We start from the raw sequence: 23,267 nt of genomic DNA on the forward strand, positions 1-23,267 counted from the left end.
GAAATGTCATGACCTCTGGTGTGCGGGACTGGACAGATCCAGACTTGTCTCCTGTGGTATGGCCTAAACACATTTTGGGGCGCCAGTACTTTTCCGTTGAGTCAGGGCTCTCCTCTGTACAGCCTGCCGTGAGTGAAGACAACTGCCTCCCCTCTGCTAAACAGTGACACCTATAGTGATAAATTGTTAAGGCCTTAAACTTAATTTTGCAAACCACTTACATTTTGTATAATATTGTGAGTATAGACCAACATGAAATACGATGCATTTTCATTGTGGGTTGTATAAGATTATATTTGATTTCATGAACTTTCATTTTAATTATCCAACTCAATATTGAAACCTCAATAAAGCCACATTTGAAAAAAAAAAAATCGAATTCTCAAAAAACGTTACATTTTGAGGAAAAAGTCAACATTTTGAGGAAAAAGTTAAATCTCTCCTCCCACCAGTCTGACCTCACCAGGATCTGGAGAGAAACAAGAGAGTCAACAGAGAGAGAATAAAGTGAGTTTGATGAAATGAACCAATCACAGCTGCAGCTCCTCTATTTTATATTCTATCTACCGTACTTTCCGGATTATAAAGCGCACCTGCATATAAGCCGCAGCAGCTAAATTGTCCGTCTGTCTTGCTCTCGTTCTGTCTCTCGGTTCCACTTTTACTTTGGCGCGCTACCTGTCTCGCTCTTTTCCGGCCTCCACCTGAGCATCCTGCTGGTCAAAGTCAGCCTCACACACTGAGGACCAGGACGGGTTGGACTGGTTAGAGTGGTCAGAGTTCACCTCCAGTCTACCTGAGCACAGACTGGTCCCCCCCACCAGCCTGACAGAGTCTGGAGAGGACAGAAGATACAACTGAGGTAAAGAAACAGTTACTTCTACATTTATCTTATATTTCAATGTTCTTATTTGTTATTTATTCAAAAATCAAAATGTCAGTCAAATCTCTGAGAAAAAAGTCGAAATTTGAGAAAAAAGTCAAATATGAATAAATATGTCAAATGTTGAGAAAACAAAATCCATCCATCCATCCATCTTCTCCGCTTATTCGTGGTCGGGTCACGGGGGTAGCAGTTCCAGCAGAGAGCCCCAAACGTTCCTTTCCCCTCATCAACCAGCTCTGACTGGGGGGTCCCAAGGCGCTCCCAGGCCAGCGAAGAGATATAATCCCTCCACCTGGTCCTAGGTCTACCCCTTGGTCTCTTCCCAGCTGGACGTGCCTGGAACACCTCCCTAGGGAGGCGCCCAGGTGGCATCCTAACTAGGTGCCCGAACCACCTCAACTGGCTTCTTTCGACGCGAAGGAGGAGCGGCTCAACTCCGAGTCCCTCCCTGATGACCGAACTTCTCACCTTATCCCTAAGGGAGACGCCAGCCACCCTGCGGAGGAAACCCATCTCGGCCGCTTGTATCCGTAAAACAAAATCCAATTCTAAAAAAAAACTCTGCCCCGGTACCGGGGTCTCTCGGGCTTAAGAGTTTAAAGGAGCTTACCTGAACAGGTAAGAGTCAGGAGGTGGGAAGAGGAACTTGATAATGCACACTCCCTCAGAGCAGATGCAGACTGAACACATTGAGGTCTGATCCTCCACACAGGTCTCTTTGAGGACGCCTCTCTCAATCCCACAGAAACAGCAGAGCCACAGTCGAGTTCTCTGCAGGCAGCACCTGCTGTCTTCAGGGTCCAGGGAGAGGAAGAGCCATCCACTGGTCTCCATTCTCCTCGATGTTTCACGCTTAGAGCTCCTGCACAGCGACTCTCTCCTCCCACCAGTCTGACCTCACCAGGCTCTGAAGAGAAACAAGAGAGTTTCATGAAATGAACCAATCACAGCTGCAGCTCCTCTATTTCATATTCTATTTACATGTATATCAAATTCAAATGCAAAGGTTGTATTGTCATATGAACATGAGCTACAGGTTAGAAATGGCAATGAGGAATGTTGAGCAAAAAGTCCACATGTGACCCGCTCCGTCGAAATCAGTGGGAAGTCTCAACGGCTCATTTCAAAATAAACGTGGATTTGCGTAAAAAACTATTTTTTCGGGGTTCGGATGTTTTGTTTGATTTTAAATAAACAAAGTCTTGGCTTTCAGAATATGAAACTTTTATTTCCAAAATCACACGATAAATACATGTTTGAAGCTTGCAAAGGGAAGACGAGGCACCTATCACTCGCAATCTGCTCTTCCGCAGCGCCGCCCCCCCTCCCTCCGGCTGACATATTTCGCTTAATATTTGGAGTACAAAAACAATCCTGATATCAATAGAAAGCTAGGAATCTCCTCTTTCCAGCAGCGTATACAACTCAAAATGTGTCTTCGGGTCAATGTGACTGATTTCGATGGAGCAGGTCACAAATGTTGAAGAAAAAGTCCAAATATGAAAAAAGTCAAAAAACTTTCAGAAAAAAGTCGACTTGGGAAATAATGAAAATTTGGTTTACAAAATCAAAATTGAAGAAAATGTAAAATGTTGAGGAAAAGTCAACATTTTGGGGAAAAAGTTAAAAAGTCTGAGAACGAAGTCAAAATTGAAGAAAAAAGTCAAATCTTTAGAAAAATGAAAACAAGTAATGCAAGAAGTCGATATCCAAGATGATATGTACAAAAACAGAATATGAAATTAAATTATGTAAATTGAGACTAAATTACTGGGCTAGGGGAACCAAAGGGAAGTGACAATATAAAATGACCTGGCGAGAGCAAAAGGAGAGGAAACTGATATCTGAAGCCACAAGAAGGTCTTTTTAATGGACAAAAGAAAAAGGGCTCACCAGCCAACTTGCAAAGCAAACTAAGATAAACTAGAACACAAATATACACTGGAGCATAGGTCTCAGAGACAGAGACACCGTGCTGCACACATGCAGCCAGAGAAGACGGAGAGAGCGACTGCAGCCTTCCTCAGATCCTTTATGGAGGCCCTGATTGGGGATTGGGAGCACCTGAGGGAGAGGCACACAAATACCCACGACAGCACATAACTATTTATATAAATAAGTAGATTGCAAGATGAGACTTCTTGCTTATTGATTGTAGACTTCTTCCACTATTTTTGTTGTTGTATTTTTTGTTTTATGTTGTTTTGTTGGAGGAGCTCCGGTCAGGAGAGTTTCATTGCCATTTCTACCCTCATGTGCATATGACAATCAAACCTTTGAATCTTTGAATCATCTACCTGAGCAGGTGAGGCTAACAGCTGTGCCAGGTGAGCAGGTGTTTCTCTCTGAGGCTGAGCTACAGTCCAGGAGAGCAGACTCATGGCCTCCACACTGGAACTCTTTGGTCCCCATTGGAGCCTCCCCTTCTTCATAGAGCGCCCCCTGGAGGACTGAAGGAGCCCTACAGCCAAGCTGCCTGCAGACCACCTGAGCATCCTGCTGGTCAAAGTCAGCCTCACACACTGAGGACCAGGACGGGTTGGACGGGTTAGACTGGTTAGACTTCACCTCCAGTCTACCTGAACACGGACTGGTCCCATTCACCAGCCTGACAGAGTCTGGAAAGGATAGAAGATAAAACTGAGGTAAAGAAAGTTACCTTTTGAATTTTTGGTGTATTGTATGCTTTATCTTATATTTCTATTTTCAAAATTTGAGGAAAAAGTCAACATTTTGAGGAAAAGTAAATGTTGTGAAATAAGTCAAATATGGAGAAAAAAAATCAAATTCTAAAAAAAAGAGTTAACCTGTTAAGCCCTGAGCCTGTTTTTCAGGGTTCAGACTTGAAAATGCTATCCCCAAAACAAATGACTACAACTTAACTTCTAAAAAGGGTTATATGAATAATTCATTTTATTAAAGCAAGTGTACATCTGTGAGTTGGATGTAGAAGTGTCAGAATCAATATAGATGTTTCTGTGTCAGAGTAAATTCAGATGGAACATAGTATAACAAGTTAATTTTGTACCTTCACCTAAAAAAAACATTACTTATAGTGAAACCCACCCTTGAATGATGGTGTGGTAGACTAAACGCTTTAGGAACCCAAAGTATAACATATAATAAGTACCCTGTATCAAGATTGATGCAAAACAAGTACAATTTGAGGTTTACCTTTGGGCACATTTGGGTACCATCAGTGCCATTTGACCTTTTTCAGGTACCAGACTGTAAACATAATTGTATTATCACTATAAGTAATCATTCCATCCAAATACAAGTGTTTTTTTAAAAAGAATTTTTTTTTTTTTTTTTAAATTACATTTCTTTTTTTATGTAAATGGTGTGTCTGTGTGTCTGTGTGTGTGTGGACTTTGCCACAGTCCTTACATTTTTATCACCCGACTAACACTTCTAGGAGGGTGTAACGGAGGTGATCTCTGGGCCCATAGATCTCTGCCTCCGTTACGGGTAATATAGCACTAAAAACATTGCACAGGAAGCAGGGGAATATATGTAATTTATGTAACTAGTTTGTCTGTCTTTGGTTCCTGGTTTCATTCTGAAAAGTGTTCCCCTTCCCCATGTCTGTTGCTGATTGTGTGCACCTGGTGCCCTGTGTTGTCTCCTCCCCCCTCACCTGTGGCTTCTTGGTTGATTAGGGTGTGTGTGTATTTAGTCTCTGTTTCCCTGTCTGTTAGGAGGCTGGTAGTGTGGTGTAAAATCCCTGTGGTTGGTGACGGTGTGCACATGTTCAGCCGGATTGAGGCCGTCAATCATGCGTCTGATTTAATAAATGCCCACACCGGGTTATATTTTTGGACGTTCTGCCTCTGCCTCCTTGCTTGGTCGGGCCGCTCAATTGTCAGCTTCACAGAAGGTTTACTTACACAATCAAAATGAGGAAACATAGGATACATTTGTCTCCAACAGGAGCAGATTTATTTCAAAAATAACACACTAAAAAACTACACTAAAACCGAAATAACATCACAAGCATTTTTTTGTAAATGCTAGCCAAAAAGAAAAAATGTACACAACCTGAATGTGTTTAGTCAGAGGTGTGCCACGCCTCAAAACAGTTCTTTGAATTGAGGCACAGAGGGACCAGGCACTTAGTGCAGTAGATAGGTGTCTTCACCGGTTTGTTGGCAGCATCAGAGCACCATAATACTTGGGAATGCATACGAGTGATGATGTGGGGGGGGGGGGGAAGGGAGTGGTGGTGGTGCTGCAGGGACTTCACCCCTCATGTCTGCAGCAAGCTGCTCCCTGAAGGACTTCTGGGTGTGTGGCTTCGTCCTGCCCGGGTCACCCCTCATCTTGTGCAGCTCCTCGTGGAGAAGGAAGCTGTTCCCCACTGCAATGTCCAGAAAGTGATCAAAAAAAGTCTTGTACCATGGTTTTGGTTTTGTGGTGAACGCTGTAGTACCCAATCAAAGCATCGGACACATCCACGCAGCCCATGCTTCTGTTGTAGTCCACCACAGCGTCAGGACTGGTAACAATCTGCCACACACCAGCCCGTTTCACTTTCCTCCTGACAGTCTGTCCACTGAATCAGAAGATGCAGAGGGAGGCTGAGTTAGTGCTGGTGCAGACGTCCGGCGGCGTAGCTTGGCTGTTGATGGCTCTGGGGCAACTGTATGCTGATCTGATGCACGTCGTAGCTCGGATGAGGCAGATGTTGATGGCTGTGATCCAGAAGCCATTTGATACTCGTCTTCATCATTGTGAAAACAAATGTGGAAAAAACAATTACTTTGTTTACTTCACTGGCTTATTCTTTCAAAAATGTAACTCAAATCAGAAATAATTCCTCCATTTAGCGTGTGTGAAATAACAGTATACACATATGTGTATACTGTTATTTCACACACGCTATAGTGTATATGTATAATGTATATATATATATATAAATATATATATATATATATATAGACTGATATACAATACAGTTTTATTTATAAACTGCTAATAGTCAATGTCTGTTGAACTACAAAACAGCATCCATTTGGCGTGTGTGGAATAACAGTATATATATATCAACCCAGTCTATATACAGTATATATATATATATATATATATATATATATATATATATACTGGGTTGATATACAATACAGCTTTATTTATATACTGCTTTGTTATAGTCACGAAATACAATTAATATATTGATACGTGTTCACCAACATGATGTTCCCATTGTTTGTTTCTCACGGAACGATTACGCTACAACAACAAAGCGGCGTCCATGTTGTATTTTGCAAGTGTATTTTGCAATTACTATAGATGAATACTATTAGGCTACACCAAATACACATGAACAGAGAGAGAGTACATACCTTTCCCGAAGTTCATAATCAGGGTCTGATTGTGGCCGAAGTAGATCCTCATCTTCTGACGGAGAGTCAGCGAAAACCATTTCCACGGCGTCTTCAAGCTTACTGCCTCTTTCTGGGTGCCACTATTTGCTCAAATAAGTCCTAAAAGCAAATAAATCCTTGTCCTTGTAATATTATGTTCTGTTGCCTCTGTCGTCGCTGTGTTCGCTGTGTTGGTCGCTGTGCTGGTCGCTGTGCTGGTCGCCGTGCTGGTCGCCGTGCTGGTCGCTGTGTTCGCCGTGCTGGTCGCCGTGCTGGTCGCCGTGGTGTTCGCCGTGCTGGTCGCCGTGCTGGTTGCCGTGCTGGTCGCTGTGTTCGCTGTGCTGGTCACCGTGCTGGTCGCTGTGTTCACCGTGCTGGTCGCCGTGCTGGTCGCTGTGCTGCTGCTGCGGTGGTGCGGCGGTGGTTGTGCCTCTGCTGCGTCATGTGCGTAAAGCTGCCGGTGCTGGCATTATTCATACTACGCAGGATCCTATCTCTGGAACCCATTGGTGGATTTGGGTGATTGATACCTTTTTTGAAACGTTAGAGCCAATAGAATCGAGGGGGGGTTAGTAAACCCCGCTAAACACTTACGTCAAGGAGAGAGAGGCTTGCGTAAACAGCACGTGAGACAGCCGGAGACCCGGACTGCAAAACGTTATACTTACTCTGCGGCCATGAATGTAATGATGCATTATCAGCAACAATTCTAAAGTGACTAAGAGACATTGGCTTAACCTTGAGCAGCGTTTGTATTCCCTTGAACACGACTTTTGATCACAAAACAGCAAGACATAATTATTGTTATGGTTTAGAAAACTGTTGTTGTATTTTTGCTCTGTTCTGGCTGCTAGCTCAGTGAGTTCGTGTCGTGCCGTGATGATACTTATATCAAAATAATCTGTGGAGTATCAGCTTTCAGATGGTATGTAGTTTGTGCTGAACATATTAAGGTTTAAATATCGTTTTTGCTAGTTAGCACCGGAAGTGGCATCAGCCAGTTTTGTTTCGGTAACAATGGCTCATATCGTCAGGTAGCTGAGTTTCTTCACCTTAATTGAGTATAAGACATTCATAGGATTTTAAATGTTTTGTGAGGCAAAAAAAGCTGGCCCGGTACCGGGGTCTCTCGGGCTTAAGACGTTAAAGGAGCTTACCTGAACAGGTAAGAGTCAGGAGGTGGGAAGAGGAACTTGATACTGCACATTCCCTCAGAGCAGATGCAGACTGAACACATTGAGGTCTGATCCTCCACACAGGTCTCTCTGAGGACTCCTTTCTCTCTCCTAGAGAAACAGCAGAGCCACAGTTGAGCTCTCTGCAGGGAACACCTGCTGTCTTCAGGGTCCAGAGAGAGTTAATGCCCACTGGTCTCCATTCTCCTCGATGCTTCACCTCCAGAGCTCCTGCACAGCGACTCTCTCCTCCCACCAGTCTGACCGGCTCTGAAGAGAAACAAGAGAGTCATCAGAGAGAAGAATAAAGAGAGTTTGATGAAATGAACCAATCACAGCTGCAGCTCCTCTATTTCATATTCTATTTACATGTATATCAAATTCAAAGCTTGTATGTCCATATGCACATGAGCTACAGGTTAGAAATGGCAATGAGACATTTTGAAAACAAATCCAACATTTGAGGAGAAAGTGAACATTTTAGAAAAAAGTCAAAAACTGAGAAAAAAACAAATTTTTGCAAAATGTAATAATGTACACTAAGACTAAATTAAAAAACATTTATTGCAGTGATAACTATGTATATATAACTATTAATAACTAGATTGCAAGATGAGACTTCTTGCACTATTTTTTGTAATTTATTATATATGTTGCATTGTTGGAGGAGCTCAGAGGCCTGTACTACGAAGCTGGTTCAACCTAACCTGGATATGTTTGAGTTAGCCGGTTGGCCTAATCCAAAACATACGCGCTCTCGCTAAACTGTACTACGACGCGGGTTATCAAGTGGATCACTCAAGCCAGCCGTGTCCTATCTAGCTAGGTGCGCGTTCACATGAGAGGGGTGGTATCTGGAGCATTCGACCAATCACAAACATGGAGAAGCGCACTGACAGCGCAGCGTCATACTTCCTGAATGAAAAGTGAACTTTAATATTAGACACATGAAGAAGTTAAACTTTAAACATCCATGACTTAAACACTTGATCAGGATCAAAGCCTCAGAGCTGCAGCTGCAAGGTGAACACAGCTGGAGCAGAACACGTGTTTGAATGCGTCCATCAACAGGTTCATGATATCACGGCCCGTCTAAAACACCATCTGACTTTCATTACCTCTGACTCCAGAGTTTCCTCAACTTAATGTGTTGCTTAAAATAATACTTCTGCATCCAGTCTGTGACGCTGTGAGTGCTGCACGGCCAGACACGGCTCAGCTGACTCAGATCAGGAGATATGTGATACATTATGAAGTGATATGCCGCGGACTGTACTTAATGTACTCTGATCCGTTTACTGATGTTGTGGCTGATATTTAAGTGCTTTCTTAACGCTAATGTTATAATAGTCAGATTGCTCTGAAGATGGAGGTGATATTTTATTCATGTTCACGTTCACACAGTCGCAGATTTTTGCCGGCCGTCTTTCCTGCATCGGCAGCTTTTCTGTATTCCTTTCTCCTGTGATATGACCTGATCGCTTTGAACTCCGCACACTGAGCTCTGATTGGTCAGCAGGCGGTGCTTTCACTGAGTTGAGCTCTTAGCCTGCAACCTAACCAGGTTAGCCGCTCAGCATAAGTTACCATGGAGATCTAGCCGCTAAAAAGAGAACCAGCTTCGTAGGACCGGAAACCCAGAGTATTCCCTGGAGTTAGCCGCTAAGAGAACATCCTGCTTCGCAGTACAGGCCTCTGGTCAAGAGAATTTCATTGCCATTTCTACCCTGTAGCTCATGTGCATATGACAATAAAACCTTTGCATCTTTGAATCTTCTACCTGAGCAGGTGAGGCTAACAGCTGTGCCAGGTGAGCAGGTGTTTCTCTCTGAGGCTGAGCTACAGTCCAGGAGAGCAGACTCATGGCCTCCACACTGGAACTCTTTGGTCCCCATTGGAGCCTCCCCTTCTCCATAGAGCGCCCCCTGGAGGACTGAAGGAGCCCCACAGCCCAGCTGCCTGCAGACCACCTGAGCATCCTGCTGGTCAAAGTCAGCCTCACACACTGAGGACCAGGACGGGTTGGACTGGTTAGACTTCACCTCCAGTCTACCTGAGCACAGACTGGTCCCATTCACCAGGCTGACAGAGTCTGGAGAGGACAGAAGATACAACTGAGGTAAAGAAACAGTTAGTTCTATAATTGTTATTGTATTTTCTTATTTATCTTTTTTTTCTATGTTCTTATTTGTTTTTTAATTAAAAATCAAATATCTGAGAAAAAAGTCAACATTTGAGGAACAGTCAAATTCTGAGAAAAAGTGAAAGCAGCTTACCTGAACAGGTAAGAGTCCGGAAGTGGGATGAGGAATCTGCTGCTGCACACTCCCTCAGAGAAGATCCAGACTGAACACAGTCAGACATGATCCACCACACAGGTCTCTTTGAGGACTCCTCTCTCTCTCCCACAGAAACAGCAGAGCCACAGTCCAGATCTCTGCAGAGAACACTTGCTGCCTCCAGGGTCCAGGTAGGAAAACCAATCACTGGTCTCCATTCTCCCCGAAGCTTCAGCTCCAGTTCTCCTGCACAGCGACTCTCTCCTCCCATCAGTCTCACCGGCTCTGAAGAGAAACATGAGAGTCATCAGAGAGAGAATAAAGTGAGATTGATGAAATGAACCAATCACAGATGTTGGGGAAATATTTCCCAGGCAAATCACTTTGACCCGGTTAATCAGTTTGTACTGCCTTTGAATCTTTGAATCTTCTACCTGAGCAGGTGAGGCTAACAGCTGTGCCAGGTGAGCAGGTGTTTCTCTCTGAGGCTGAGCTACAGTCCAGGAGAGCAGACTCATGGCCTCCACACTGGAACTCTTTGGTCCCCATTGGAGCCTCCCCTTCTCCATAGAGCGCCCCCTGGAGGACTGAAGGAGCCCCACAGCCCAGCTGCCTGCAGACCACCTGAGCATCCTGCTGGTCAAAGTCAGCCTCACACACTGAGGACCAGGACGGGTTGGACTGGTTAGACTTCACCTCCAGTCTTCCTGAGCACAGACTGGTCCCATTCACCAGCCTGACAGAGTCTGGAGAGGACAGAAGATACAACTGAGGTAAAGAAACAGTTCCTTTTAGAATTTATTGTATTTTATACTTTATCTTTTACTTCTATTTTCTTACTTGTTATTTATTTAAAAATCAACATTTGGGAAGGTGTCAAATGTCGAGAAATAATTCAAATTTGGAGGACAAGTCAAAATTCTATGAAAAGTAAAATTGCGAGAAAAAAGTCAAACATTTTAGGAAAAGTTCAAAGAAAGAAGTCAAAGCAGCTTACCTGAACAGGTGAGAGTCAGGAAGTGGTAAAATGAACCTGCTGCTGCACACTCCCTCAGATCAGATCTAGACTGAACACATTGAGGACTGATCCACCACACAGATCTCCTTGAGGACTCCTCTCTCTCTCCCACAGAAACAGCAGAGCCACAGTCGAGATATCTGCAGAGAACACCTGCTGCCGTCAGGGTCCAGAGAGATTTAGAGCCCCCCACTGGTCTCCAGTCTCCCTGATGTTTCAGCTCCAGGTCTCCCTCACAGCGACTCTCTCCTCCCACCAGTCTCACCGGCTCTGAAGAGAAACAAGAGAGTCATCAGAGAGAGAATAAAGAGAGTTTGATTAAATGAACCAATCACAGATGTTGGGGAAATATTTCCTCGGCCCATAACTTTGACCTGGTGTATCAGTCTGTCCTGCCCTCGCTGAGCACAGGCCTGCTACCCTGGGCTGCTCTCAGCGTCCTGCCTCCCTGTTCCTGCCTGTTGGCTTCAGCTGAGAGAGGTGCTATAGTGCTCCTCCTGTTTGATCTTGTTATGCACAAGGTTGAGTATTCTCTCAGAACTAGCTGCATACAGGGCTCTGGGGTAGAGATGTTCAGAATTGGTTTGGCAGCAGCCGTGTCACCTCGTGGCTGCAGCACGTCTTGTCAAATTTCCCGGCCGTAACTCCATAATAAACCCTCAGTGTTTGCCATCAAAGTTCCAGCTCTCGCCGTGTCTCTGAGCTTTGTCGCCACTGCTTCAGAAGTTTCCATCATTACATTACATTACATTTAGCTGACGCTTTTATCCAAAGCGACTTACAATAAGTGCGTTCGACCAACAAGATACAAACTTGAAGAAAACAGAATCATAAAGTACATCAGGTTTCATAGAGCTAAAACATTTGAAGTGCTACTCAGCTGGCTTTAGTAGCACTTCAAATGTGTGTGTGTGTGTGTGTGTGTGTGTGTGTGTGTGTGTGTGTGTGTGTGTGTGTGTGTGTGTGTGTGTGTGTGTGTGTGTGTGTGTGTGTGTGTGTGCATGTCTGTTTGCACTAGTGTACATGTGTGTGTGTGTGTGTGTTTGAGTATGCGTGTGCAGGTGCGTTTGTGTGTTTCTGAAGGTACATGTCTGTGTGTGTGTGTGTGTGTGTGTGTGTGTGTGTGTGTGTGTGTGTGTGTGTGTGTGTGTGTGTGTGTGTGTGTGTGTGTGCAAGTGTTTTATTCAGGTATGTCTTTTTGAGTGTGAATGTGTATGTTAGTGTGTGTGTGTGTGTGTGTGTGTGTGTGTGTGTGTGTGTGTGTGTGTGTGTGTGTGTGTGTGTGGTGTGTGTGTGTTGTGTGTGTGTGTGTGTGTGTGTGTGCATGTTTGTTTCTGCATGTCCAATGTCCTTTGGAGTGGGGTGTGTGCGTGTGTGTATATGTGTATGTCTGTGTGTGTCTATTTTGTGAATATGTGTGTGTTTCTGAAGGTACATTTATGTTTGAATGTGTGTGTGTGTGTGTGTGTGTGTGTGTGCATGTGCCTTTGTGTATGTGGTTATAAGTGTGTGTGTGTGTGTGTGTGTGTGTGTGTGTGTGTGTGTGTGTGTGTGTGTGTGTGTGTGTGTGTGTGTGTTTATGTGTGTGTTTATGTGTGTATGTTATCTTTCGTTATTTATTCAGATATGTCATATATTTGTTAGTGCGCTGGTTTATGTGGCCCAAGCAGACATGTGGTATGAGTAAACACCGACACTACGAGGACACTTTGTGTTAGGAGGACAGGGCCAGTGTGCTGCTGACTGACAGAGTGGAAGTGTTTCTGGAGAGCTCAAACAGTAAAAGTCTCCAAAATCCCACTATTTCAGAAAAACAGAACTTGTGTTAAATCTGGGTTTCAATGCAGTGCCCCTGCAGTTGTTCTGCAACAGCTCACGAATATTAACACCGTTTTTTTAATAAAATGCATTTTTTTTCTGCTGTGACACACGGATACAAATATACATGCACAAACAAACACAGCAAAAATAATAAAAATATATTTTTGGTAAAAACCTGAATTATCGGGACATTCTGACTTCCAATCAAAAAGCTTGGGGTTCGAACCGGCTTACAAGGCAGCTTTGGAGTTGGAGTTGGCAGACCTGTATTAATTATTCTGACAATTAATAAGTCCTACTAATTGACCTAACAGAAGCTATTGAGTCTATGTAAGTTTACTGCCGGGCTCGGATCCACCTGGATCAGCAAGGTCTCACCTCTACTAACTTCTGAAGAACCAGGTTCAATTAACTGCTGTTTCAATTCAGACGACGAACTAAATCTGTTTAAGCGATCCCATAGGATTCTGGTATCTGTAATGAGGTGTGGCCCTGCCTAAGTGTGACTGTGGCAGTTGTGCAATCTTACCTTAAAGCAGGAGAGGACGCAGATTGATATTAAGTGATCCCAGTCCAAAAGGGTGGGATGAATTTATTTGAAGAAAATGGTCCACACTTTTACAGGGTTTTTACCTTCTCTCGTTACAATGTGACAATCATACAAACATATGTCATGCTGTGGTAAATTACTAATCAAAAACCTCAATTCACAGTTTTACATTTCTTATTTTATTTGGTAAATCTCTCTTCAACTGTCCCTCTTCAGTTGCATTAAAAACCTCTTCCGCTGGAATTCAGAGGAAAACCCTCATCGACTACCAGGTGTGAAATAAAATACATTGAAATCTATTCAACTGTCCCTCTTCAGTTGTGATATTAAAATCTCTTTAGTAGTACTTACCAAGTTGAGAGAATTTACCAAAATATCCAAACGTGTGTCCTATGGCATGATCTAAACACATTTTGGGGCTCCAGTACTTTTCCGTTGAGTCAGGGGTCTCCTCTCTAAAGCCTGCTGTGAATGAAGACAACTGTCTCCCCTCTGCTAAACAGTAACACCCATAGTGATAAACTATAGGAGGCTTTAAACTACATTTTCCAAAGCACTGACATTTTGGATATATTGTGAGTATAGAACGACATGAAATATAATACATTTTGGGTCATACAAGATTATATTTGATTATATGAACTTTCGTTTTCATTATCTAACTCTATATTGAAACCTCAACAAAGCCACATTTGGAGAAAACAATCAAATTCTTAAAAAATGTTAAACAATTCGAGGAAAAAGTAAAAATTTGGAGGAAAAAGTCAATATTTGGAGGAAAAAGTCCAAATGTGAGAATTAAGTCAAAAACCCTGAGAAATAAGTCAAATTTGGAGAAAAAAATTTAATTCTCAAAAAAAGTTACATTTTTAAATGGCAATGAGGAATTTTGAGGAAAAAGTCAACATTTGAGAGAATAAGTCAAAAACTCTGAGAAAAAAGTAATATGTCGAGAAAAAAGTCAACTTTGGAGAACATAATAATTTGGAGAAAACTTTTTTTTATTCTGAGGAAAAATTCAAATTTCGAGGAAAAGTCACAATGTGGAAAATAAGTTAAAAATGTTGAGGAAAAAGTCAAAATGTTGAGGAAAAATTGTGAGAATAAAGTCAAAAACTCTTAGAAATAACTCACATTTTGAGAAATAAGGCATATTTGGAGAAAGAAATCTAAAAAAGGAAAAGTCAAATTGTGAGAAAAAAATTAAAGGAGCTTACCTGAACAGGTAAAAGTCAGGAAGTGGGAATAGGAACTTGATACTGCACACTCCCTCAGAGCAGATCCAGTCTCAACACAGTCAGAACTGATCAACCACGCAGGTCCCACTGAGGACTCTCTGTCTCCTATAGAAACAGCAGAGCCACAGTCGAGTTCTCTGCAGGCAACACCTGCTGCCTTCAGGGTCCAGAGAGAGTAATAGCCCACTAGCCTCCAGTCTCCATGAAGATTCACCTCCAGTTCTCCTGTACAGCGACTCTCTCCTCCCACCAGTCTGACCAGCTCTGAAGAGAAACAAGAGAGTCATCAGAGAGAGAATAAATTGAGTTTGATGAGCAGCAGCAGCTCCTCTACTTCATAATCATTTACATGTATATCAAATTCAAATTCAAAGGTTATATTGTCATATGCACATGAACTATAGGTTAGAAATGGCAATGAGACATTCTGAGGAAAAAGTCAACATTTGAGGAAAAAGACAAAAACTCTGAGAAAAAAGTCAGATTTGAGTGACAAGTTACATTTTGAGAAAAAAAGTCAAATGAAAAAAAAAAGTTACATTTTGAGAAAAAAGTGAACTTTGGAGAAATAACTAAATTTGGAGGAAAAGTCAAAAACGTTGAGAAAAAAGTTGAAACATTTGAAAAAGAAGTCAAATTTGAGAAACGAATACAACATTTAAAATAGTCTATATACATCTAAATACAATATGAGTACAAGAAGAGGATATGAAATTAAATAATGTACTGTATTTTAAAAAAATAGATTAAAAAAAAGAAAATTGGCAAATCTTGTTTTTCATGCCCCAAGAGCAATAATAACACACATCTTGACTGAGGTTTTCATAATTCATGCATGAATTAAGACAACATTAAAAACGGTTCATTGCGGTGTTAACTATTTATATAAATAAGTAGATTGCAAGATGAGACTTCTTGAATATAGATTGTATATAGACTTCTTGCACAATTTTTTATTTTTGTATACGACAATAAAACCTTTGAATCTTTGAATATTCTACCTGAGCAGGTGAGGCCAACAGCTCTGCCAGGTGAGCAGGTCTTTCTCTCTGAGGCTGAGCTACAGTCCAGAAGAGCAGACTCATTGCCTCCACACTGGAACTCTTTGGTCCACATTGGAGCCCCCCCTTCTCCATAGAGCGCCCCCTGGAGGACTGAAGGAGCCCCACAGCCCAGCTGCCTGCAGACCACCTGAGCATCCTGCTGGTCAAAGTCAGCCTCACACACTGAGGACCAGGACGGGTTGGACTGGTTGGAGTTCACCTCCAGTCTACCTGAGCACAGACTGGTCCCATTCACCAGCCTGACAGAGTCTGGAGAGGAGAGAAGATACAACAGAGGTAAAGAAACAGTTACTTTTGTAATTGTTATTGTATTGTAACAATACAATAGTTTTTCAGCAGGTCACCCTTGAAAAAGATCAATGATCTCAATGGGATTCACCTGCATAAATAAAGGTTTGAAATGAAATGAAATTGTATTCTTTATCTTTAATTTCTATTTTCTTATTTGTTATTTAATTAAAAATCGAAATGTGTCCAATTGTGAGAAAAGTCAACATTTTAGTAAAAAGTCCAAATTTGGAGAGAAAAGTTAAATTCTGAAAAAAAAGTGAAAGGAGCTTACCTGAACAGGTAAGAGTCAGGAAGTGGGAAGAGGAACTTGCTGCTGCACACTCCCTCAGATCAGATCCATACTGAACACAGTCAGATCTGATCCTCCACACAGGTCTCTTTGAGGACGCCTTTCTCTCTCCCACAGAAATAGCAGAGCCACAGTCCAGATCTCTGCAGGCCACACCTGCTGTCTTCAGGGTCCAGGGAGGAGAACTCTCCACTGGTTTCCATTCTCCCTGAAGCCTCACCTCCAGAGCTCCTGAACAGCGACTCTCTCCTCCCACCAGTCTGACCGGCTCTGAAGAGAAACAAGAACAATTAGTATGATGAGACCAGAAATCACAGGTGCAGCTCCTCTCTTTTATATTATAATTACAAGTATATAGACTTCTTGCACTATTTTGTATTTTATTATATACGTTGCATTGTTGGAGGAGCTCAGGTCAGAAGAATTTCATTGCAATTTCTATATTATGCAGGGTTTGAGTTCTAATCTGAGCTTCATGGGGGTCTTTAAAACTAACGTTAAGGGCGGAGATAAATATATCAGTAACAGCCGGGTTATAACGTAAATAACGGGTGATGTTTATAAGAGAGAGAGAAAGAGAGAGAGAGAGGGAGAGAGAGAGAGAGAGAAATACTTCACTGATAATTACGTGGTCACACACACACCACTTACTACAAACTTAAATATAAAAAGGTTGAACTACGTTTCTTCTTCGCGCTCGTGCAGCACACTCACAGGCATAGATTGTGCACCTTGGAGTTGAAGTGCAGGCATAGTGTCATTCAAGAGAGAATACGATGCGTAGTTCTTTTGGGAAACATGTTTTTCTTTTCGCCTATTTACCTCGTTAACGTAAATAATACTCATTACATTGTAAAATGCATTATTTGTGATTAAAATAATGGTTTTTGGTAATTTATTAGCGACCCCCACAGATGTATGATTTCACTGCTTTCATCGGAGCTCAGACCCTCCTTATGAGAGCTCAGCTCCCATTGGCTCCCACAGAACTCGAAAAAAATCTAAAACACTTTGTTGTGAGAAAAAAGTCAAAATGTGAGTAAAAAGTCAAAGCAGCTTACCTGAACAGGTAAGAGTCAGGAAGTTGGAAGAGTAACTTGATACTGCACACTGCCTCAGAGCAGATCCAGACCGAGCACAGCCAGACAGGATCCCCCACACAGATCTGAATGAGGACTTTCTCTCTCCTACAGAAACAGCAGAGCCACAGTCCAGCTCTCTGCAGGCATCATCTGCTGCCTTCAGGGTCCAGAGAGGGACCCACACTGGTCTCCATTTCCCTCGATGTTTCCCCTCCAGGTCTCCTGAACAGCGACTCTCTCCTCCCACCAGTCTGACCGGCTCTGAAGAGAAACAAGAGAGTCATCAGAGAGAGAAGAGCGTGAGTGTGATGAAATGAACCAACCACAGCTGTTGGGGAAATATTTTCCTAGGCCCATAACTTTTACCCGGTTGTGCTGGATGTGTTTGGGGGCATGCATTCTGCCTGGGGCCCCCAGAGTGTCTTGCAGCGCCACTGACTGTAACTTATGTGCATATGATAATAAAACCTTTGAATCTTCTACCTGAGCAGGTGAGGCTAACAGCTGTGCCAGGTGAGCAGGTGTTTCTCTCTGAGGCTGAGCTACAGTCCAGGAGAGCGGACTCATGGCCTCCACACTGGAACTCTTTAGTCCCCATTGGAGCCTCCCCTTCTCCATAGAGCGCCCCCTGGAGGACTGAAGGAGCCCCACAGCCCAGCTGCCTGCAGACCACCTGAGCATCCTGCTGGTCAAAGTCAGCCTCACACACTGAGGACCAGGACGGGTTAGACTGGTTAGAGTTCACCTCCAGTCTACCTGAGCACAGACTGGTCCCATTCACCAGCCTGACAGAGTCTGGAGAGGACAGAAGATACAACTGAGGTAAAGAAACAGTTACTTTTATTATTTGTATTGTATTTTATTCTTTATCTTTTATTCTTTGTTATTTATTTGAAAAATCAAAATTTGAGAAAAAAGTCAAAGCAGCTTACCTGAACAGGTAAGAGTCAGGAAGCTGGAAGAGTAACTTGATACTGCACACTCCCTCAGAGCAGATCCAGACTGAGCACAGGCAGACAGGATCTCCCACACGGGTGTGAATGAGAATATTCTCTCTCCCACAGAAAGAGCAGAGCCACAGTCCAGCTCTCTGCAGGCAACACCTGCTGCCTTCAGGGTCGAGCGAGGAAACCCCTTCACTGGTCTCCATTCTCCTCGATGTTTCACCTCCAGAGTTCCTGCACAGCGACTCTCTCCTCCCACCAGCTTAACCTCACCAGGCTCTGAAGAGAAACAAGAGAGTCATCAGAGAGAATAAAGTGAGTTGTTGAGAAGCAGGTGAGGCTAACAGCTCTGCCAGGTGAGCAGGTGTTTCTCTCTGAGGCTGAGCCACAAAAAAGTCAAAGTCGGAAAAATAACTGACATTTTGAGAAATAAATCTAATTCTCCAAGAAAAGTTACATTTTGAGGAAAAGTCAACATTTTGAGGAAAAGTCAAAATGTCGAGGAAAGGTCAAAGGAGCTTACCTGAACAGGAAAGAGTCAGGAAGTGGGAAGAGGAACCTGCTGCTGCACAGTCCCTCAGAGCAGATCCAGACTCAACACAGCCAGATCTGATCCCCCACACAGGTCTCTCAGAGAACTCCTTTTTCTCTCCCACATAAACATCAGAGCCACAGTCCAGTTCTCTGCAGGCAACACCTGCTGCCTCCAGAGTCAAGGGAGAGCCCTTCACTGGTCTCCATTCTCCTCGATGCTTCACCTCCAGGTCTCCTGCACAGCGACTCTCTCCTCCCACCAGTCTGACCTCATCCGGCTCTGAAGAGAAACAAGAGAGTCATCAGAGAGAGAATAAAGAGAGTTTGAAGAAATGAACCAATCACAGCTGCAGCTCCTCTATTTTATATTCTATTTACATGTATATCAAATTCAAATGCAAAGCTTTTATTGGCAAATGCACCTGAGCTCCAGGTTAGAAATGGCAATGAGACATTTCGAGGAAAAAGTCAACATTGGAGAAAGAAGTCAACATTGGAGAAGAAAAAATATATATATTGTGCAAGAAGTCGATATACATCTAAATACAATATGATATGTAAAAGAACAGAATATGAAATTAAATTATGTACAATAAGACCATATTAAGAACGGTTCATTGCAGTGATAACTATTGATATAAATAAGTAGATTGCTTGATGAGACTTCTTGCAGTATTTTTTATTTATGTATTTCATTTTATATTTTGCATTGTTGGAGGAGCTCAGGTCATGAGAATTTCTAAACTGTAGCTCATGTGCATATGACAATACAACCTTTGAATCTTCTACCTGAGCAGGTGAGGCTAACAGCTGTGCCAGGTGAGCAGGTGTTTCTCTCTGAGGCTGAGCTACAGTCCAGGAGAGCAGACTCATGGCCTCCACACTGGAACTCTTTGGTCCCCATTGGAGCCTCCCCTTCTCCATAGAGCGCCCCCTGGAGGACTGAAGGAGCCCCACAGCCCAGCTGCCTGCAGACCACCTGAGCATCCTGCTGGTCAAAGTCAGCCTCACACACTGAGGACCAGGACGGGTTGGACTGGTTAGACTGGTTAGACTTCACCTCCAGTCTTCCTGAGCACAGACTGGTCCCATTCACCAGCCTGACAGAGTCTGGAGAGGACAGAAGATACAACTGAGGTAAAGAAACAGTTCCTTTTAGAATGTATTGTATTTTATACTTTATCTTTTACTTCTATTTTCTTACTTGTTATTTATTTAAAAATCAACATTTGGGAAGGTGTCAAATGTCGAGAAATAATTCAAATTTGGAGGACAAGTCAAAATTCTATGAAAAGTAAAATTGCGAGAAAAAAGTCAAACATTTTAGGAAAAGTTCAAAGAAAGAAGTCAAAGCAGCTTACCTGAACAGGTGAGAGTCAGGAAGTGTGAAGAGGATCTTGCTGTTGCACACTGTGTCAGAGCAGATCCAGACTGAACACAGGCAGGTCTGATCCCCCACACAGGTCTCTCTGAGGACCCCTCTCTCTCTCCCACAGAAACAGCAGAGCCACAGTCCAGCTCTCTACAGAGAACACTTGCTGCCTTCAGGGTCCAGGGTCCAGGGAGGAAAACCGTTCTCCATTCTCCATGATGGTTCAACTCCAGTTCTCCTGCACAGCGACTCTCTCCTCCCACAAGCTTAAAATCAACAGGCTCTGAAGAGATACAAGAGAGTGATCAGAGAGAGAATAAAGTGAATTGGATGAGAACAGAATGAACCAATCACAGCTCCTCTCTACCTGAGCAGGTGAGGCTAACAGCTGTGCCAGGTGAGCAGGTGTTTCTCTCTGAGGCTGAGCTACAGTCCAGGAGAGCAGACTCATGGCCTCCACACTGGAACTCTTTGGTCCCCATTGGAGCCTCCCCTTCTCCATAGAGCGCCCCCTGGAGGACTGAAGGAGCCCCACAGCCCAGCTGCCTGCAGACCACCTGAGCATCCTGCTGGTCAAAGTCAGCCTCACACACTGAGGACCAGGACGGGTCAGACTGGTTAGACTTCACCTCCAGTCTACCTGAACACAGACTGGTCCCATTCACCAGCCTGACAGAGTCTGCAGAGGACAGAAGATACAACTCAGGTAAAGAAACAAATACTTTTTAAATTTGTATTGTATCTTTTATTATTTGTTATTTATTTAAAAATAAAAACTTGAGAAAAAAGTCAAATATCTGAGAAAAAATACACATTTCGAGTAAAAGTCAAATTGTGAGAAAAAGGTCAAAGCAGCTTACCTGAACAGGTAAGAGTCAGGAAGTGGGAAGAGTAACTTGATTCTGCACACTGCCTCAGAGCAGATCCAGACTGAACACAGGTAGACATGATGTCCCACACAGATCTGAATGAGGACTCCTCTCTCTCTCCCACAGAAACAGCAGAGCCACATTTGAGATCTCTGCAGGCATCATCTGCTATCTTCAGGGTCCAGAGAGACGGAGAGCCCCCCACTGGTCTCCATTCCCCATTAAGATTCCCCTCCAGAGTTCCTGCACAGCGACTCTCTCCTTCCACCAGTCTGACCGGCTCTGAAGAGAAACAAGAGAGAGAAAAAATTGAGTTGGATGAAATGAACCAATCACAGCTGCAGCTCCTCTATTTTATATGTCATTTACATGCATGTTTATCATAATCAAATGCAAAGGTTTTATTGTCATATACACATGAGCTACAGGTTAGAAATGGCAATGAGACATTTTGAGGAAAAAGTCAAGAACTCTGAGAAAAGTCAAAATGTCGTGAAAAAAAACCAAATTCTGAGAAAAAAGTCAAATTTTTGAGAAAAAAATCAAAATGTGAGAAAAAGATCAAAAACTCTGGGAAAAAGTAAAGTTTGGAGAAAAAAATTTAATTAAAAAAAAAAAGTAAATTTTTCGGGAAATATTTCAATTTCGAGGCAAATTCAAAGGAGCTTACCTGAACAGGTAAGAGTCAGGAAGTAGGAAGAGGAACTTGCTGCTGCACACTCCCTCAGAGCAGATCCAGAATGAACACATTGAGGACTGATCCCCCACACAGATCTCTTTGAGGACTCCTCTCTCAATCCTAGAGAAACAGCAGAGCCACAGTCCAGCTCTCTGCAGGCAGCACCTGCTGTCTTCAGGGTCCAGGGAGAGTTCTTCACTGGTCTCCATTCTCCCTGATTCACCTCCAGGTCTCCTGCACAGCGACTCTCTCCTCCCACCAGTCTGACCGGCTCTGAAAAGAAACAAGAGAGTCATCAGAGAAATAATTAATTGAGTTTGATGAAATGAACAAATCACAGCTGCAGCTCCTCCAATGAGGAATTTTTAAGAAAAAGTCAACATTTGAGTGATAAGTCAAATTTGGAGAAGTTACATTTGGAGGAAAGTCAAAATTGGAGAAGTTAAATTTGGAGGAAAGTCAAAATTGGAGAAAAAAATATAAAATTTAAAATAGTGCAAGAAGTCTATTTATATCTAAATACATTATCATATGTACAAGAACATAATATGAAATTAAATTATGTACATTAAGACAAAATTAAAAACGGTTAATTGCGGTGATAACTATTTATATAAATAAGTAGATTGCAAGATGAGACTTCTTGCACTCTTTTGTATTGTTGTATTTATATATGTTGCATTGTTGGAGGAGCTCAGGTCAGGAGAATGTCATTGCCATTTCTATCCTGTAGCTTATGACAATAAAACCTTTGAATCTTTGAATCTTCTACCTGAGCAGGTGAGGCCAACAGCTGTGCCAGGTGAGTAGGTGTTTCTCTCTGAGGCTGAGCTACAGTCCAGGAGAGCAGACTCATGGCCTCCACACTGGAACTCTTTGGTCCACATTGGAGCCTCCCCTTCTCCATAGAGCGCCCCCTGGAGGACTGAAGGAGCCCCACAGCCGAGCTGCCTGCAGACCACCTGAGCATCCTGCTGGTCAAAGTCAGCCTCACACACTGAGGACCAGGACGGGTCAGACTTGTTAGACTGGTTAGACTTCACCTCCAGTCTACCTGAGCACAGACTGGTCCCATTCACCAGCCTGACAGAGTCTGGAGAGGACAGAAGATACAACTGAGGTAAAGAAACAGTTACTGTTTACATTTGTTATTGTATTTTATGCTTTATCTTTTATTTCTATTTCAAAATTTGAGAAAAAAGTCAAGAAGACTGAGAAAAAAATCATATTTAGAGGAAAAAAATCTAAGTCTGAGAAAAAAGTCAAATTCTAAAAAAAAGTCAAAGGAGCTTACCTGAACAGGTAAGAGTCAGGAAGTGGGAAGAGGAAGTTGCTGTTGCACACTCCCTCAGAACAGATCCAGACTGAACACATTCAGATCTGATCCCCCACACAGGTCTCTCTGAGGTCGCCTTTCTCCCTCCCACAGAAACAGCAGAGCCACAGTCCAGCTCTCTGCAGAGAACACCTGCTGTCTCCAGGGTCCAGAGAGAGTTCTTCACTGGTCTCCATTCTCCTTGATTCACCTCCAGAGCTCCTGCACAGCGACTCTCTCCTCCCACCAGTCTGACCGGCTCTGAAGAGAAACAAGAGAGTCATCGGAGAGAGAATAAAGTGAGTTTGATTAAATGAACCAATCACAGCGGCAGCTCCTCTATTTTATATTCTATTTACATGTATATCAAATTCAAATTCAAAGCTTTTATTGTGATATGCACCTGAGCAGGTTAAAAATGGCAATGAGGAATTTTGAGGAAAAAGTCAACCTTTGAGAAAAAAATGTAACTAAAAAAAAAAAGTAAACATTTTA

At 42.9% G+C, this 23,267-nt stretch overlaps 1 protein-coding gene across 1 annotated transcript in view; it reads right to left on the reverse strand.

The window, feature by feature from the left end:
• Nucleotides 1–459: 459 nt before the first annotated feature.
• Nucleotides 460–23,267, reverse strand: part of LOC117442223 (uncharacterized) — a 93,652-nt gene continuing 70,844 nt past the window's right edge. Inside the window, exons 32-56 of the mRNA XM_071202374.1 lie at nucleotides 22,752–23,033; nucleotides 22,230–22,550; nucleotides 21,449–21,730; nucleotides 20,770–21,060; nucleotides 20,277–20,588; nucleotides 19,899–20,192; nucleotides 19,327–19,647; nucleotides 18,527–18,817; nucleotides 17,992–18,282; nucleotides 17,543–17,854; nucleotides 17,039–17,320; nucleotides 15,960–16,247; nucleotides 15,335–15,646; nucleotides 14,304–14,597; nucleotides 10,704–10,994; nucleotides 10,141–10,452; nucleotides 9,704–9,991; nucleotides 9,208–9,519; nucleotides 7,453–7,697; nucleotides 6,419–6,656; nucleotides 5,133–5,246; nucleotides 3,184–3,504; nucleotides 1,497–1,793; nucleotides 679–835; nucleotides 460–469 (exon numbers count right to left, since the gene is read on the reverse strand). Coding sequence (XP_071058475.1) covers nucleotides 460–469; nucleotides 679–835; nucleotides 1,497–1,793; nucleotides 3,184–3,504; nucleotides 5,133–5,246; nucleotides 6,419–6,656; nucleotides 7,453–7,697; nucleotides 9,208–9,519; nucleotides 9,704–9,991; nucleotides 10,141–10,452; nucleotides 10,704–10,994; nucleotides 14,304–14,597; nucleotides 15,335–15,646; nucleotides 15,960–16,247; nucleotides 17,039–17,320; nucleotides 17,543–17,854; nucleotides 17,992–18,282; nucleotides 18,527–18,817; nucleotides 19,327–19,647; nucleotides 19,899–20,192; nucleotides 20,277–20,588; nucleotides 20,770–21,060; nucleotides 21,449–21,730; nucleotides 22,230–22,550; nucleotides 22,752–23,033 — 6,758 coding nt within the window. The remainder of the gene's footprint in view (nucleotides 470–678; nucleotides 836–1,496; nucleotides 1,794–3,183; nucleotides 3,505–5,132; nucleotides 5,247–6,418; nucleotides 6,657–7,452; nucleotides 7,698–9,207; nucleotides 9,520–9,703; nucleotides 9,992–10,140; nucleotides 10,453–10,703; nucleotides 10,995–14,303; nucleotides 14,598–15,334; nucleotides 15,647–15,959; nucleotides 16,248–17,038; nucleotides 17,321–17,542; nucleotides 17,855–17,991; nucleotides 18,283–18,526; nucleotides 18,818–19,326; nucleotides 19,648–19,898; nucleotides 20,193–20,276; nucleotides 20,589–20,769; nucleotides 21,061–21,448; nucleotides 21,731–22,229; nucleotides 22,551–22,751; nucleotides 23,034–23,267) is intronic.

Source organism: Pseudochaenichthys georgianus, unplaced genomic scaffold, assembly GCF_902827115.2.
Source record: "Pseudochaenichthys georgianus unplaced genomic scaffold, fPseGeo1.2 scaffold_360_arrow_ctg1, whole genome shotgun sequence".
Lineage (NCBI taxonomy): Eukaryota > Metazoa > Chordata > Actinopteri > Perciformes > Channichthyidae > Pseudochaenichthys > Pseudochaenichthys georgianus.